The sequence below is a fragment of the Bacillus rossius genome, chromosome 1 (genome assembly GCF_032445375.1).
Source record: "Bacillus rossius redtenbacheri isolate Brsri chromosome 1, Brsri_v3, whole genome shotgun sequence".
NCBI lineage: Eukaryota > Metazoa > Arthropoda > Insecta > Phasmatodea > Bacillidae > Bacillus > Bacillus rossius.
The window spans coordinates 248805588-248822472 of NC_086330.1; the positions used below are offsets into that span (position 1 = coordinate 248805588).

At 35.8% G+C, this 16885-nt stretch overlaps 1 protein-coding gene across 1 annotated transcript in view; it reads left to right on the plus strand.

Annotated features, from left to right (window-relative positions):
* The window catches only part of LOC134527454 (nuclear pore complex protein Nup155), a 293963-nt gene that overhangs the window by 44638 nt on the left and 232440 nt on the right, over positions 1–16885 (plus strand). Inside the window, exons 6-7 of the mRNA XM_063360147.1 lie at positions 4927–5081; positions 12472–12743. Of these exons, the coding sequence (XP_063216217.1) occupies positions 4927–5081; positions 12472–12743 (427 nt within the window). The remainder of the gene's footprint in view (positions 1–4926; positions 5082–12471; positions 12744–16885) is intronic.

Sequence of the window (16885 nt, forward strand, 5' to 3'; positions counted from 1 at the left end):
TTGTGGGTGCACCAAAACATCAGCAATACTAGGTGAAATAGCAGTTGAATGTAAAAATGATCTAGCAGGTATTTTGAAAAATATTCTACTTTTTGTTGCTATTGATGGTAGCAATGATGATTCTAAGCTTTATCCAGAAGTAGTGACATATTTAAACACATTTAAATGCAAGAGAGTCCAAATTTAAAAATTATTTGTTTTCAGTGGTTTCTTTGGATGGTGCAGCAACTTGAAAAACATATTAGACAAACGTTGATAAGCACTTTGGAAAGCTATACCATCCACATTCAGAACTGTATTGCACTAGGTTCTGATAATGCTGCTGTAATGGTTGGGTCTAAAAATGGTGTTGCAGCTGTAATGAGAGCTAAAATTGAAAATATTATTGTTTTGGGTGTGCGTGTCACTTGTTGCACTTTGCAGCAGAGAAAGGTTTCACAGGACTGCATGTGAATGTTGACGAAAATTTTCTGGACATTAAATACTACCTATTAAAAAAGTGTTAAGTGAAAAGACAGGCTTAAAGACTTACAGAAAATCTGTGATGAAAAAACCATGAAAGGTTTGAAGCACTTTCACTTTCACTTGGTATGTGTCTTCATAGATAGATGGATTTTTGGCAACTACTGTTATGGTTTTATAAAGAAGAGGTAGACAGCAAGTTTGAGCCCATTTGTCTTCATTACATTTGTTCCAAAGACCAAAGAAATGTTCCAGTGGATTGGTCGAGGCAACCTCTGTTGGTGAAAGTGCTGCCAAAGTTAAATTATTATGTGCTACAAGCTGCAACAAAGCTCCTCAAGATAAAGACAAAAATTTAAGTTTTCCACCTAAAGTTGAAAGTAATTGCAGTAAAAGATGATTTTCCTACTGATAATAAAATGAAGTCATGAGGTTCAGAAGAAGTAAAAACTACCTAAATGCTGTCTTGGCAAGAAAGAGTATTTATGTTCCTCTCTTCAGACCTAAACAAAGTCATTTGTTTAGTAAAAGTGATAACAGTGTTTGACAAGACTAATGTAATTTTGCAGTCACTAACACCTCACATATATGTATAAAGGAACTTGCTAACTGAAATGTTAAAAGAATTGCTTGTAAAATTTGTAAAGCCATCTGTAATCAATACAACTCCAATACTTGATATCAAGTACAGCATTGCAATGAATCAGAAGACAGATGCCGATCTTGTTATGGCTTGTAATGAATCCAATTCCAAACTAATGGATTTATTAGTACCATATAACAAAGCAAAGTTTTACACATCAGTGAGAAATTTTTTTTCAATGTCATAGTTGAAGTTTTCCTTAAGAAATGAAATTTTGAAGCATGCAGAAGTGGCTAATTTAAAGAACATTCAGAGTTCTTCATTTTCGTCTGACATTTTTTATTTGTTGAGGGTAGTGAGAGCCCTGAAGAAGCTTTGAATTTACTTCAAGAACAGTTTTCTGTGTTGCAGGCATATAATTGCATTCCTTTTTAACCTGCAGAGGGTATGGATTATCTGGGGTCTTCAGTTTGTAAAATGAAGAGGGTTGATGTTAGTTTAAAGTATGATAGATTTGCACATGTAATGCTTTCAATTTTGGTCATACCACACTGCAATGCTGAATGTGAGAGGGTCTTTAGCAGTGTTAACAGGACAACATTTAGAGCATTAATGTCACATCAAGTTCTGAACAATATATTGTTTTAAAAATCTGATAAATGTTATGAGCCAAAATTTCAACAACAGTTCCTGAAGAAAGCTAAAACTGCCACATTCAAAATGATGCAGAAGATAGAATGTTTAATTAATACCTACTTTTCTTTGAAAACCCCTCAGACAAACAAGGTTAGTTTCATTGAAAACAATATTTTCAGTACATTTTTTGTATTTGTTTAGTATTAAACATAACCATTTTTAAAAATTGTACTATTTTGTCATTTTCAAAAGTTGGCTGCTATGTGGATGGATGAGAGGGTAGGGGAGAGGGAGGGAAATGGCCAAATGGTGCTTGGTCCAGTTTAGGATGTAGATCCTACTTATTATTGGCCAAATAATTAATTATACCAATATTATATTACCTAAGAAATTAGATGTGTCTCGGGCAACATTTTATAGGCAATTTATATGACAGGAAAAGCATTGAAAACTTACATCTGCTCTTGAGCAGGCTTAGTTACAGGACTTACTGATACAACATAAGAAACTTCTTAAGTAACAATTCTTGTTTAAATCCATTGTAGGGTTAGATATTTCATTCCTTACCCATTTGGTTGGATGTAATATTTTTACTGGAATTCAGTAGTTAAAGTAATTAAATTAATTAAATGTACTCATTTCCAATATCCAGTGTTTTTTTTTTTAAGAGACCACTTCGATCAAGTGTAGTTTGTTCCCCCCCCCCCCCCCCCCCAAAAAAAAAAAAAAATCCTGTATCGGTCACTGGAGATGTAGGATATGGCACATGCGGAAAGACTTCAAAGTGCTGTGGGGAAACTCAAGCATGTGTTGGTTTGATGGTTGTAAGCTGTGCATCATGCTGTTTCAATACCCAGGAGTTGTTTCAGATCTGAGAATAAAGTGCTTTTAAATTTTAAATAGTCTGACCTTCCTGTTGTTATTTTATAGTGATTTTGTGATTTTATGTACCATAAAATTAGCGTGACAATTTTTTACTTGGTGAAATGCATCTGTATGTCATTGATATATAAAAAAACCTGTAATTTCCTTTGACACAAATGCTTGACCATAATTTGATTTTTGAATAGACAGTGGTTACTGTTGTTACTGAAGATGGCCGTCAGTTATCTATTCCTGCTTAGTGTATAAACATACTGTACTTGTAACCACTTGAATCACAAGTTGAAACAAAAACATGAATGAGAATTCAGATCCAAGGTTCTATAGTGAAATTTCATTTTAGACCACTTAATATTGCTATGAGCCAACACTTAAACCTTAGCAACCCCATCATGGGCTGCATGTAACACCTGCATTTAAATGTGATCCCCAAACGAGACATCCCTTGTGTATGTAACATAGCACAATTCCTGCCCCCTGCTACCGATAATAATTGAAATGAGAATATTTTATGTTGCTGATGTTTTTTTAATGTTTCATAATTAATTCATACTCATGTTTCTTATGTATTTAGTTTGTGCTTAAATATTAATTACGATTAGGTTTTACATAAAGCTGAATGTAGTGAGTTTTATTATTTTTTTACTCTAATTTGTTTGGTCAGTTGAAATTAAAATGTCTATTAATTACAGTTTTGCAATTTGAAAGCATCCTCTGGGCAGTAAGACTAGAAGGTTCTAGAAGGTTCAAAAAAAAAAAAAGGAAGACACTAGCGCAACACTGTTGCCAGTAAGTTATTTTTCACGCTTCAAGTTAATGCGTTTCTGGAAAAACCCAGCAGGTAGGCGCACGACTGCGCAGCAATGAACTATAACTTTTGCTGGGTGCTGCCTTGCCAGCCAATCGGATAGTACCTAGAGATGACATTATGTGTCTTGTCCGGACTTTCAGAGAAAATGGTTTTTCCAGTACTATTCCTTATATGGTCATATATCTGGTTCTGTATTGTGATTGGTCAGTTGACATGGGGTTCACCCTTGTAAGGGAAGACAACTTCGTTGTTAAGTTGTTGCTCAATCGTCGCTATGTGCTGCCGCGTCGTCGGCAGCTCAGAAAAATGTAGTGAGGTTGTTACGAATAGCTAATTTCACTAATTTCACACCTGTTGGTCGGGGCCAGGCCAAAACATAACCTTTTTTATTAGTTTTTTTAAACTTTTAACTCAAAATTCTGGGTGATCGTTTTCACCCTTCCAGGATATTTGTTCAACATTAAACAAAGGGACTTTAATTTTTTTGTTATTGAGTGATGAGCTACAGTGAATGATGTATCGTCTGGACCTGTTATGTAAGTTTTGATCTTTTTTTTAGAAGTAATAATAAAACAGGATTGCCTTAAAAATATATTTTATTTTAAATACAACTAAATACAAAATTTCATCCTAAGGGAATATTTCATCTTCAACGTTAGCAATAAGATAAACTTAAAAACAAAAACTTCAAAATCATTGTAGGTTAACTTTTCAAGTGATTAAAGTGTCTTGTTACTATACCTGGGTTGCTTATACGGGCCAACCTGGAATATAACATGTAGTGGTCATACATCCCTGTCTCCAGTATGTTTCTAGAAACCCAACATGGTGAATATAGTTAACATTGTATTACACTTCATTTGTGTCTGTGTTCTTCTTTATTGCTCGTACATCAAGACATTTCCCACTATTGGTATTTTCCTGCCAACAGTCATAGTGCATCCACACATTCCATTTTGTTTCCTAGTCTGAGCACCAATTAATTTATATTATAGCCATAGGAGAACAAGATCAGGGGCGCAACAACTAAATTTCCAAGGGGTGGGGGGGGGGGGGGGAAGGCAATATATCTACCTTTTTATAAAGAATCATCGATCCCCCCCTGTTGAAGTGGGGGTCCGGGGGTCCTCCCCCGGGAAAATTTGTATTTCAAGGTGGAAAATGGTGCTATTTAAGCAGTTTTACTATCTAAAAATTGATTACACAGCACTTTCTTTGCCCCCGTTTGCCCCCACTTCAAGGTTTCAGGGGGGGGGGGGGGGCAAAATACCCTTGCCCCCCCTGTTGTTGCCCCCCTGAGCAAGATATTGCAAACAATAGTTGGATTTTCAGCTCTTCTCGAACATTCTTTTATTGTTCCTCACTACTTTTTCCTGACACCAAGATTTTGCTTAAAACACCCGCACTTGTGGAATTTCACTTACAAGGTTTTCACTAACTGCTTTCTTTTTACTAATTTATGATTACTTATTATTTCCACATTATGATAATACAGTCTTGGTTGAACTAAAAAATTTTTGGTACTTGATCATCTTTGACTTAAATATTGCAGGTATGCAGCATGACTTTCAAGAGATGAACTTGCTGCCTGACCCTGTGTTTGTAATCCCAACGGATGGAGTTGGAGTGAACACAGTAGCTGCCACAGATTCTGGAAGGATCTTCCTTGGTGGCTCTGATGGGTGCCTGTACGAAATAGAGTACCAGGTAACTATCAGTTATTAGTTGATGTCCCTAAAGTCTCAATTTTTAGAAGTATGTGAAGATATAATGGGACAGGAAGTAAAAGAACATTCGGGGATTTACCTCTATGCATCAGCAGACGTTTTCTCCCGCAGTGAAACAGGAATGGGAACTCAATCTTTGCTCTTGAGTTAGTCTTAAGTGAGTAGAATGACATAACTCAGGAATTTAATTTGATCATTTGATAACTCAAATATGTATACAAACTTCTTAAAGACATGCATAAATTGAAAGGCTCTTGCAAAGGTATGACTGAAGAAACTATTATCTCTAATGTATAGCAGGGCTAGAAATTCTAAATGTGCCATATTGTACTGAAGTTCATTAGTATCCATGGAAAACATATGCACTGCTTCAGATCATTGAAATGGGAATAAAATATTACCACTGTGAGTGAACAAGAAGAACAACAAAAGAACTATTTTTAATTTTTTGGTGCATGTTTTTATTAGCATGCCAGTTTTGAATGCCTTGTGTTTGATGTAAGGTTTTGTTTAACTGAACAATAAAATATTATTAATAATAATAATAATAATAATAATAATAATAATAATAATAATAATAATAATAATAATATTTTTCTTGGAGATTTGGCAGTAATTTACTTTTCATAGAAAAGTTTTCAAGATTCTTGTTGACATTATTTCCAGACTTCTGTTTGGATATAAGCAAACCAGTCAAGCAAAGCCTTTAGTCAAACAAAGCCTTTTTCTCCACATGTATGCACAGTAAATAATAATTGTGAACGTGTTCCAATGGATTTTGCAACGCCAATTTTTGAATTTGATTGCAGACTAGACAAAAAATGTATTTGTTACACAAGGCAACCTCTCCAAGCAGCTAATCCAGGCTTTTCAACAAAAATCTTTCTCTTCAATCTGATATTTTTTCTAGTGAAATTCTATCATTAAATTTCTCAAGTATAAATTTCTGCAAAACCTTATTTAACTTCTTCGCTGGACCAATTCTTTTAAAGGACAAAACTCTGATTTTTCATGGCCAATTACTTTCCTGTGCTCTGTTTTCTTATCCGAAGGTGTCAACAAAGTCAAACTGGTTTTACTCTTTCCCTTTCCCTCTTTCAGAATATTTTTGAATGTTGATGTTGCTGCACTAATTGTTTCAGCGACATTGTACTTCAAAATGTCACTTAAATATGTCGCAGCACTGTGTCCTGTGCCTGTCGTGCAGTGATGTAACCAATTTATTATGCTGCAACAATTTTTAATTGGGTATCTTTGACTATTCACACTGTAACTTTACTTTAGTTAGCTATCTTTAAAAAAAAACTTGCACTAAGTTCACAAATTACTTGGTTCACGATATAACTAGTCAAATTTACGCAATCAAAAATAGCATATTTGATTTTATTTTAAATCTTTATCAATAGGAGAGTTATTTATGATTGCATAGAAAATATTTTTAGACATAGTATTTAATAATTTGGTGGAGGGCGGGAATTTTAAAACTTTTGAAAAAAATACAGAAAACCCAAAAACTATGACACTTTGTTTTTTTGTTTTTTGATTCAGAGCAGTAATTTACTGGCATATCAAATACATAGTCGGGTTTGACATTGTGATTATAAACATTGACATTGAGTTAACCCTTAGGGCGCGCTATGTTTTGTGACATGTGTAGTTGCATACGGTCATTATGACCAGGTATTAAAAAAAATTCTGAAAAAAATTATAACATTTAACTTAGCTTGTTCTGAGACTTTTAATACAAGAAACAATAGTTTTAACATTATTTTAATGTAATAATAGTGATTATTTCTTATATAATTGTAATGTAAAAAAATATATGACATGATTGTAAATACATTAAAATAGTGTCAACATGTTGTTTTTCATCTCACACTGGATAACATCAAATTCAAAATGTTAGTTTTCTTTAGTATCTATTAACCTCCATGCACCGTGCATAACACTCAATTGGCTGATAATATAATATTATTGTCACGTTATTTTATATTTTATCGGACACATAAGAAAATCTAATTTTTTTCCACATATAATTACAAAAAACATAAGCAAAATATACAGTGTAACATAACACTTGCCTGCCTACAAGTCCATGTCCTCATCACTCTGAACCTCTTTTGTTGAGCAGCTGGTGCAGGTTGTAACAGTGTGTTCTCTACAGATGTAGCTGTTGCATTCCACACAACATGTGCTGGTTTTTCGATTCTTCTTCCATGAACAGAAAGCACATCGTCCGGGAGCATTTTTTGCAGCAGCCACAGTTGGTTCAGGGATTCCTGCCAGTTGCTTTACCTTTATCTGTAGCTGTAGAGGAAGACTTTTTATTGCAGCACGTACTTTCAAGTGGTCAACACAGAGCTCATTTGACAGTTTTTTTTAAATATTCTCGGTGGCTCATGTTTTGGGTTTTGGCTTGGAATATGATGAAGCTGTTGATGCCAGCAATGTTCAACAGAGTAAAAAAAATAGTTAGCGACTTCTCCTTGCAATAGAGTAGGTGGCTTTCATCTCGTCAACAGTGTCCACGCCTCCTTTCGTGGCATTGTAGAAGGTGAGAATCTCAGGCTTGCATGCATTACCCGTTTCTTCGTCAATTGTGTCGGAATGGTGCATTGTAGACAGAAGAAGCACTACATTGTTCTTCTTCGGCGTATGAGAAAGTAAAGTGCAGTCTTTCCCAAAAGCAAACATGTTGCTAGGAGCCAATCGCAATTTAGTTTGCAATAATATGGGTGGTATCTCCCTTTTATTTTTACGAATGGTACCAACCAAAGACAACTTGCGATTCTTGATGAGATCAAGAGCAAGTGGAACGGAAGTGAACCAATTGTCTGTAGTAATATTCCGCCCACTTCCGGAAATTGGGGCTACCATCCTTTCCACAACCTTGTGCGCACTGTTTTCTACCTTGAATGGACCATCCGGCTGAGTACCCGCATAAATCTCCATGTTGAGAGTGTAGTGCACTCTAGAATCTGTAAGGGCAAAAATTTTAATCCCATACTTTGCAGGCTTGTTTTTTATATATACTACAACGACCTCGGAATGATTCCAACATTTCATCCACTGTAGCGTACTCGCCAATTGTGTAGTGTTGCGCACATCGACTTACAAATTCATCAAATAGCTTTCTAACAGGAGCAATTTGTCTCGTAATTTTCGTTCGGCCCTGTCATTCAGATCGTCAAAACGCATAGCACGCAATAAAAAATACACTCTCTTTATAGATAATGTTGCGCCAAACTTATCTACACCTGTACCATCACTTGCCCATAAGTCAGACAAATTCAAGTGAGCTGCTCTTAGTACACCTGCCAAATAAAGTAGCCCGAAAAGAGCCTTCATTTCATTTATGTTTGTATCCAATGCATCTCTTTCACGTTCATATTTTTGGCGAAACTTTGCTATGCAAGTGTTAGTAAAGTTCACTATTTCGTCAATTACAGAATCTGGAAAAAACAGACTCCAGCACTCAAGAACAGTTTGTGTATTCCATGCTAATCCTTTCACACCTGGCAAATGTGTAATGATATTTTTTGGTTTCCTCACCCGAACGTTTTGCTTGGTTGATGTATATTCCACTTTGTAGTATTGTTTTTACCTAGGTAAATGGTATCCGGTTGGATTTCTTGTTCATTATCACTTTCACTGCCTGAAGTTTCGGTATCTGTATTGTGATCACTGTAGGTTAGACAGTCTTCATCTTCAGAGGCATTTCCACCGACATTGTCTTTGTCACTTTCGTTGAAAACATGTGTTAAAAGTTGTCTAATTCTTTCTTGTTCTCTATTACTTACAGTGTCATCACTCCAATTACTAAACATTATGAAAAGTTCACTAAAAGTGCTGAGAACTGCAATCTATGGCAGCATAAAAATGTTCCATGGAAGGTCGCGCACGGTGTTATTTTTCGGGATACACAAATAAAATGAAACTTTAAAGGTCGCGCACGGTCATAATGACCGGCTGAAACATTTCATGCATCCACTTTGAATGAAAGAGAGAACGCAACTTGCAGACAATGCCAGATTTGTAATTCTAGAACCCTATGACGCAGCTACTCAGAAGAGCGGATGATAAGACAGCGTGTACAGTCTCGTAGCAGTGAAAATTGATCATACCCGGTCATTTTGACCATAGCGTGACCAATTAAGGGTTAAGGGATACTCTGTGTGTAAAAATAATCAATGTTCGTAACATTGGAGAAAAAATGTAATTTGATGTTGAGGAAAAAGTAAAAAATTCTTTTGTACAGTGTAATCAATTAAAAGAAATGCTAAATCAATCATAATTATTGTGCCTTCAATAAAAAATAGTACTATTTTAAAAGCAAATTTTTTTATTACACTTCATGTCCTTACTAAATTAATATAAAATTTTAAGACAGTGTTCTATAGACTTAATGCATTGATTCTCAATATAATTTAGCATGTACATATAGGAAATACTTTTTCTCATTGCTGATTTCATTTTTGGTGTGATGCGGGACATAAATGTCAATATTCCTTTTTGTCTCTCTTAAGTCAGGTATTACTAACCATTGAATAAGGTTGTGTGAACCTATTAGTTAATTGAGATATATTTTTTAACATTATGTTTGAAGTAAATGTATTATACTACACAGATTTAATTTTTAATAGTTTATAATCACTGATAAAACTAAACTGCACATGTAATTTTTTTACTGACACTAGTTACACCTTCTTGAAAGCTTGTGTATATTTTGCAGAATATGTATAGTTACACCATCATGAAAGAAATTATGTTCTTGGCATAGTATGTCAACTTATGAAAGAAATGAAATTTGTCTAGTAGCTCATGCACACTCCATCATTTTCTTCACATCCCCCCACATCTCCACACATTCATTCATATCCATGCACGCACACACATACCCACACACACCCACGCACACCCAAACACATCCATGCACATCCACGCATACCCACACGCACCCACATACCTACTAACACCCATGCATACCCTTGCACACCCACACACCTACTAACACCCATGCATACCCTTGCACACCCACACTTACCCCTGCACATAGTTACACTACACATTACGTAAAATTTTTGTTACTTACACTTTTTGCTGTACTTTGATGACGTCATCACCTCGACTATAAAAGAATGTTCACTTTAAAATACTTAGGGAATTATTTTACAAGAAAAAAAAAAAAAGATGTTTACAAAAATACTAACTTAGCAAACAATGGGAAAACCAGTTAAAATATTATTAAAAGGCTTTTCTAAATAAAATAATCAAACATCAAAATTAATTGCAAGGATATTGAGAATGATTAATGCAAGTATGGAATCCTTGAACCATATAATCATCTTGTATATTCCACGACTGAGAAATATAAAATAACAAAAGCACTCTGCAAAGCTGAGGAGGGCAGAGGTCTTGCAGTGCTACACATTCAACTCTTTATGTGATTTCGACTTAACATATATTGTAATTTTATTTATATACAGTAAGTCCTCGGTTTACGTCGGGGTTACGTTCCTGAAAACCGCGACGTAAATAGAAACGACGCAAAATGAGCCATGTTTCATGCCACCGGCCGACCACGGCCCAAGGTCGGCCGGAAGCGCTGGCATACAGACGTGACAACGGGCAATTTTATCAGCAAATTACAACCGACAGCGTGGGAAACAAGTTCAACTAGTACTTCTCAGCTTTATAGAATGGTTATTTAACCAGCTGCTTTATTACCTTTATTGATTGAAATATAAAAACAGATATATAGTCGTTTGGAAGACATCTTATGAAGAAAAAATCATAAATTGCAGTGAGCTGATACTGTAGGCCTACTACAAACGCATTTAATCACGATAAAGTTAACAACGGCACGTTTAAATCTCCGGCCAACTCAATGATATCATAGCGACTGAAGTAGAGCTGTAGCAAACCGTATGTATTCGTTACTGAGTAACGGGTGCGGCATCTAGTAACGAGTAACGAAACGTTACACACGAATGCATTTCGTTACTCGCATTTTTCGTATGTTTTACGCATGCGCGCGCTTATTCGTTACAAAGAACGATGTTTGTTTATTAAGAAAAGTATAATTTGGAAATTCGTCGTCCAAGTTTTTTACTGTTTATTAAAGGTATTGTGTGTGTAGACAAAGTTTGGGATTGGAACAGAAACAACGTAAGAAAGTATTTTTTACAAATTATAAATATGTATGTTTTTGTTTTTTACTATCGCGTATTTTCACTTTTTTTGTTCTTATCTTAAAATAGATATAATAAAGCTGCTCTAATGAGATTTTATTGTTTCTTGGTTAACAAAAGCTGTTAATTATCAAATACTTTTAATTGTTTATATTCGATTTATTATTATTTACGCGACGTCATACTGTACGCGTACGAAATACAACTCGATTCGTTGCTGTTACATAACATAGCATGTTATGCGGTATCAGAAGTAACGAGTAACGATACGAAAGTAACGAGTACTAATTGTTATAGTAACGAATACATACGGGTACACTTTTTTTAGTTACTTTTACACCTCTACTGAAGTGCCAAGGAGTTGGACGAAAAGGGGTAGGAGAAAATGCTGTGTCGTTGCGGGAAGTAGATAACACTTATAGTGCGAGATACGTGGGTGGCCGAGCGGGCGGGCTGGTAGTATTGCATCACCGCGTGGAGAGCAGCGGAGAGCAGGAAGCGTCCCTCATGATGTATGATAAGATAAGGCGGTGAACGTGTAGCTTACGCTACATAGCATAAATTGAAGGAAACAAAGAATTATAAACGAATTATATACGTTTTTTTGGTTAAAATAAAGATTTACGGTCATTGTAAACGACGTTATTGTGAATCGGCGACAACTTAAATTGAAACATGAGTACTCAAACATTAGCGACGTTAATCCGAAACGACGTAAATCGGTACGACGTAAATAGAGGACTTACTGTAATTGTATATTTATTTTTACAATTATAAAGATGTACTAACATATCAACTGTACAATATCTTGGGGAATGCTAATAGGATAGTAATTAAAAAAAAGTTAGTAAACTTCAGACTTGTCAGTGTTGAATTTTGAAATTTTATAAATTTCCTCAAATTGTTTTCTTAGAATCTTATTCCTAGAATCACAAACCTTTCAAATCCAAAAGATACAAAGTTCATAATTTTGTCAGGTACATTCCTAATAGTTACATGTTCAAGACATAAAAAAGTACCAAGCAAATATCCTCAGAGCTGATGGTAAATTGAACCATTCTCTGATATATTCATTATAATGTAGTCCTTTTTAAGTTGTTGTTACTGAATGTTGTGCTTGTAAGAATAGTGTTAATTCTTTTGTGATGGTAATTGATGTTCATGTTGCTTTGCAAACAGGCTAAAAGTAACTGGTTCGGCAAGCGCTGCAAGAAGGTGAATCTCTCCACGAGTGCCCTCTCTTACCTGGTGCCATCCTTCCTGAACTTCGCATTTCGGGACGAGGACCCAATAAAGCAGATATCTGTGGACAACAGCCGCCACATCCTGTTCGTTCTCACCGAGAAGGGATCCATCCAGGTGTACGATCTGGGGGTGGACGGCTGGTCAGCGGGACAGGTTGCCTGCGTGACGCAGGACGCTGTCGCCAAGTACGCCTATAATGTTGTCAAGTGAGTTCATTATGTTCTGTCATCTTTCTAGAGGGAAAGTGAATACTGTTTTGTTAATAGGAATAAATTTTTTTAGGAATTTGGGGGGTCCTCGATGTAAGCCTCTGACAGGAGCAAATAATCACATTACATTGACTTATTATGCAATGTTTTTTATTATTATATGTGACTAGCTGAAGTACCTGGCGTTGCCAGGGCTAAACACATCATGTTATCTGTAGGACATACACTAAAGAAATAGAAAGTTTTGATTTTAAAGTTCCATTGATTGCACAATCTTGGTGCATTGAGTAAGCATCAGCAATACTGGAACGCCATTCTTCAGCTTAATTTGTAGGGAAGGCAGGCAACCCCTAGGCAAGATGCGACGTACGCACCAAATGATAGCGTGTTACAAATTCACATCTATTGATGAAGTTCTAAACTAACTGTTATTAGTGCCTTTACAGGGTATCTACTGACCCTGGAAAACCTGGAAAAATCAGGGAATTTTTTAAAAATCAGGGAATTTTTGTTTGGTAGGTTGTAGTTGGCAATACGTTTTTTGTTTATTGATCAGCTCGCATTGATGTAGCATCAAGTGTATCCCCTCCCGTTTTTATTTTTGAATGGCAAATAACGAACAGTTCCCACGTCCATTTTATTTTGTTTACCATCGGATTCGGAAGTGGCGTCAAATCACATGATACAAACTGGTTCAAGCTGGTCTGTTATCCTGCTGACGTGACGTGCTGCGGCATGGGCTTCCCGCGTTCGTATTATACCAACAGGCGCATTTAATTATTTTAAGCATTGATATCGTAAACGTCAATGAAAACTCATCTGTAAGTTTTTCAAACAGTTACAGATACATGAAGTAAACTAAGCGGAAATTTCTGTGTTATTTAAACGATTAAAAAGAGTTCACAAAGCATTTTTTTTCCATTAGGTTGGCTATTGTTTCCACGTGCATTTAGTAATGGAAAACCTTGCGAATTAATATTGTGCTACATCCTACATATTAGGTCCAAAAAATGCCTCCAAATAAACCAACATCCAGTTTAGTAAAATTTCAAATATCTTGGCTAAACCATAATTGAAATCCACGTTTCGCCCAATGGGTAGCATGAGACAAAGACGAGCATTGTGTGTTGTACAAGGTGTGCAATTCAACATTTTCATTGAGCAACATGGAAGTAACTGCTCTTGAAAGCCACATGAGTGGCAAAAAACGCCAGCAAAATTTGAAGAACAAGCTGTGTACACCAAATATTTCTTCATTTTTAAGCAGAAACAAAGGAAATTCAAATGGTAAGTGTCATATTTGTTTTATTAACTGGAATGGTGAAATGAAATGTGCGCATGTGTATATTTGAAGGTTAATGGAAGAGAGTAATTATTTAATAATAAATAGTTAGATTGGTTAGGCCTAGTGATGTGCATATTTCAAGTAGGCCTAAAATCAGTGCAGATATTGTGATGAATTAATTTTAGGGTGGAGAAAGCATTCAAAAATATTTAAGTTAGATTAGGTTACCTAGTTTAAGTTAGTTTAGGTGAAGTTAGATGAGGTTACGTTAATATGCATAATGTAAGTTTTGAACCCCAAATTGAAAAAATAAACCCTAAATTTTCTAACTTTTTCCAGTTTTTTTTTGCATGCCCCACCTCAGAGCATCAAGAGGTATTTTTATTCAAAGTATGCTTCTAGAATGAACATTTTAGGCTGTAGGTACATGAAAAGTAGCTATACAGGATATTTACCAATTTTCTATTTGGATCAACATGTTAAGTTATAATTGATAGGACACCATACCTCTATTTCTAATTTATTATTATCATCCTTTTTTTTTTAGTTTCACTTGAGAGGCAAAAAAACCCTGATACTAACAGTGACCAAGCAACAGTCCAGCCAGGTCCATCTCAGATAAGTTTCATCAGTCATCCAAATGAGCTTCATACATCTGCAGAAAAAAATTTCGAGTGTGTTCAAAGGAGTTCCATTTCAACTTTTTTGGAAACTGATTCTGTGACAACGGCAGAAGTTCTTCTAATACTCAACGCTGTAGTGTCATCACAATCAGCAATATCTGTTGGAAGACTTGTTAGTCTTGCTTCAAGAATTTTCCCTGATAGTAAGGTAGCAAAGAAACTTACTCTTCAAAAAGATAAGGTGGGCTATGTGATTTGATAAGTCATGGTTTGGGTCCTTATGTTAAGGATCAGTTACTGAAGTCTATACAAGCATCAAGTTTTTTTAAAATTGGTTTTGACGAGTCATTCAACAAAGTCTCTCAAAAAGAACAAATGGACCTCAGTGTTAGGTTTTGGGCTGAAGACCAAGTTGTTTCAGCTTACTTAACATCAGTGTTCTTGGGGCATACCATATCTCAGTGTTTACTGCAAACATTTTTGGGAGCTCTCTCCTCTGTTGACATAATATTCTGCAGGTATCTATGGATGGCCCCAACGTAAACTGAGCATTTTTGTTAGCTTTGAAAATACATATCACAGACACCCCTTTTGGTGAAGATTCACATTCATTGCTATAAATTGGTAGCTGTGGGCTTCATATGGTCCATGGTGCTTTCAAAACTGGAAGTTCTGCTACACAATGGGACGTTGTTAGTTTTTTGAGGCACAGTTACTATTTGTTTAAGCATATACTACCTGCAAGGAGGGCAGATTACATTAGAATAACTGGATCAGAGCTTTTTCCCAAGAAATTTTGTGCAATCAGATGGTTAGAAAATATTGCAGTTGCTGAGCGTGCCATGAAAACGTTACCCCCACCTAAATAAATTTGTTAGTGAAGTTTCTATTTCATCTGTCTCTTTCAGTGTAGTGAAAAGTGCTCTTGAAGATAATCTTCTAGAAGTAAAATTGATAGTCTTCCACTCTTTGGCATCAGAGCTGGAATTGTTTCTTACAATGTTCCAAAGTGAAGCACCCATGGGCCATGGCACCTTTTCTCTATGATTCACTGGTAGACATTTTATTAGCTTTGGCAGGAAAGTTTGTGAAACCAGAGGTACTGAAGAAATGCAATGAGAAATGCAATGTATCTCAATTGGATGTAGATAGCCGGGAAAATCTATTGACTGCTAACAAAATCAAGTTGGGTTATGCAGTATGCCATGCCATCAAGAAAGAGAAAGTACCAGAAAAGTCTGTCCTGTTACTGAAAAATGATGTTAGGACTTGTCTAAAGTATATGATAAAAAAACTTCAAGACAAAAGTCCCCTGAAGTACAAACTTACTAAGGGAATTTCCTGCTTATGTCCATCTGTGGCTTTAAATTCGGGTGTGGGGAAACAGCGTGTGAAGAACAGTTTAGAATGTTGTCTTCAAAACAGGTGGCTATCAGGACAAGAAGCTGATAACATTGAGTTGGTATGTTCCTCGCAAGATTCTGAAGCACTGTTCTCGTCTTTTTCTTCAGAAGACGGGCACCTTGATCACTTGTGAATGCTCATTCTTAAGGCACATACAGTAGTTGCCAAAACAGGCCTTCTAAAGTTTGTGAGGATGATGTTGGTACTTTCCCATGGAAATGCATCATTGGAAAGAGGATTTCCAGTGAATTCTAATCTGCTGACTGAAAACTTGCAGGAAGAAACACTGATTGCACAAAGACAAGTGTACAACTTTGTTCAACATTCTGGAGGTGTAGAGCATGTTGATATCACCAAGTCCATGTTACAGTATGTAAGAAATGCTAGTTGTAGGTGTAAGGAAGCCCTGCAAACAAAACAAAAAGAAAATTAAGCTACAGACAAGAAGAAGGCAGAAAAAAGATGAGTTGAAGAGGAGATCAAGGCATTGCAGTTGAAGAAGGCTTGAGTGTTGGATTTGGCTGGTTCTGAAGCAAGTGCAATAGATGCAAAATTTAAGTCACTGCGAAATTGATGGGAGCTTCCTTTTACTAATGTTTTTGCAAAAGTAAGTTTGTGAAATATTTGTAGCAGCATGTTTTATTTGCTATCAATTGAGTCACTTTGGCCACTTCCGGAAGAAGGTAATTTTTTTACTAATTTAAGTGAGTTGAAATACTTTGATACCCGTCAATGTACTGTTATGCAGTTTTTTAAGTTTCGTGGAATGTCGTAATTGTGTTAAAGAAAACCTGTAAAAATTCAGTTTTAGACCTGGAAAACCTGGA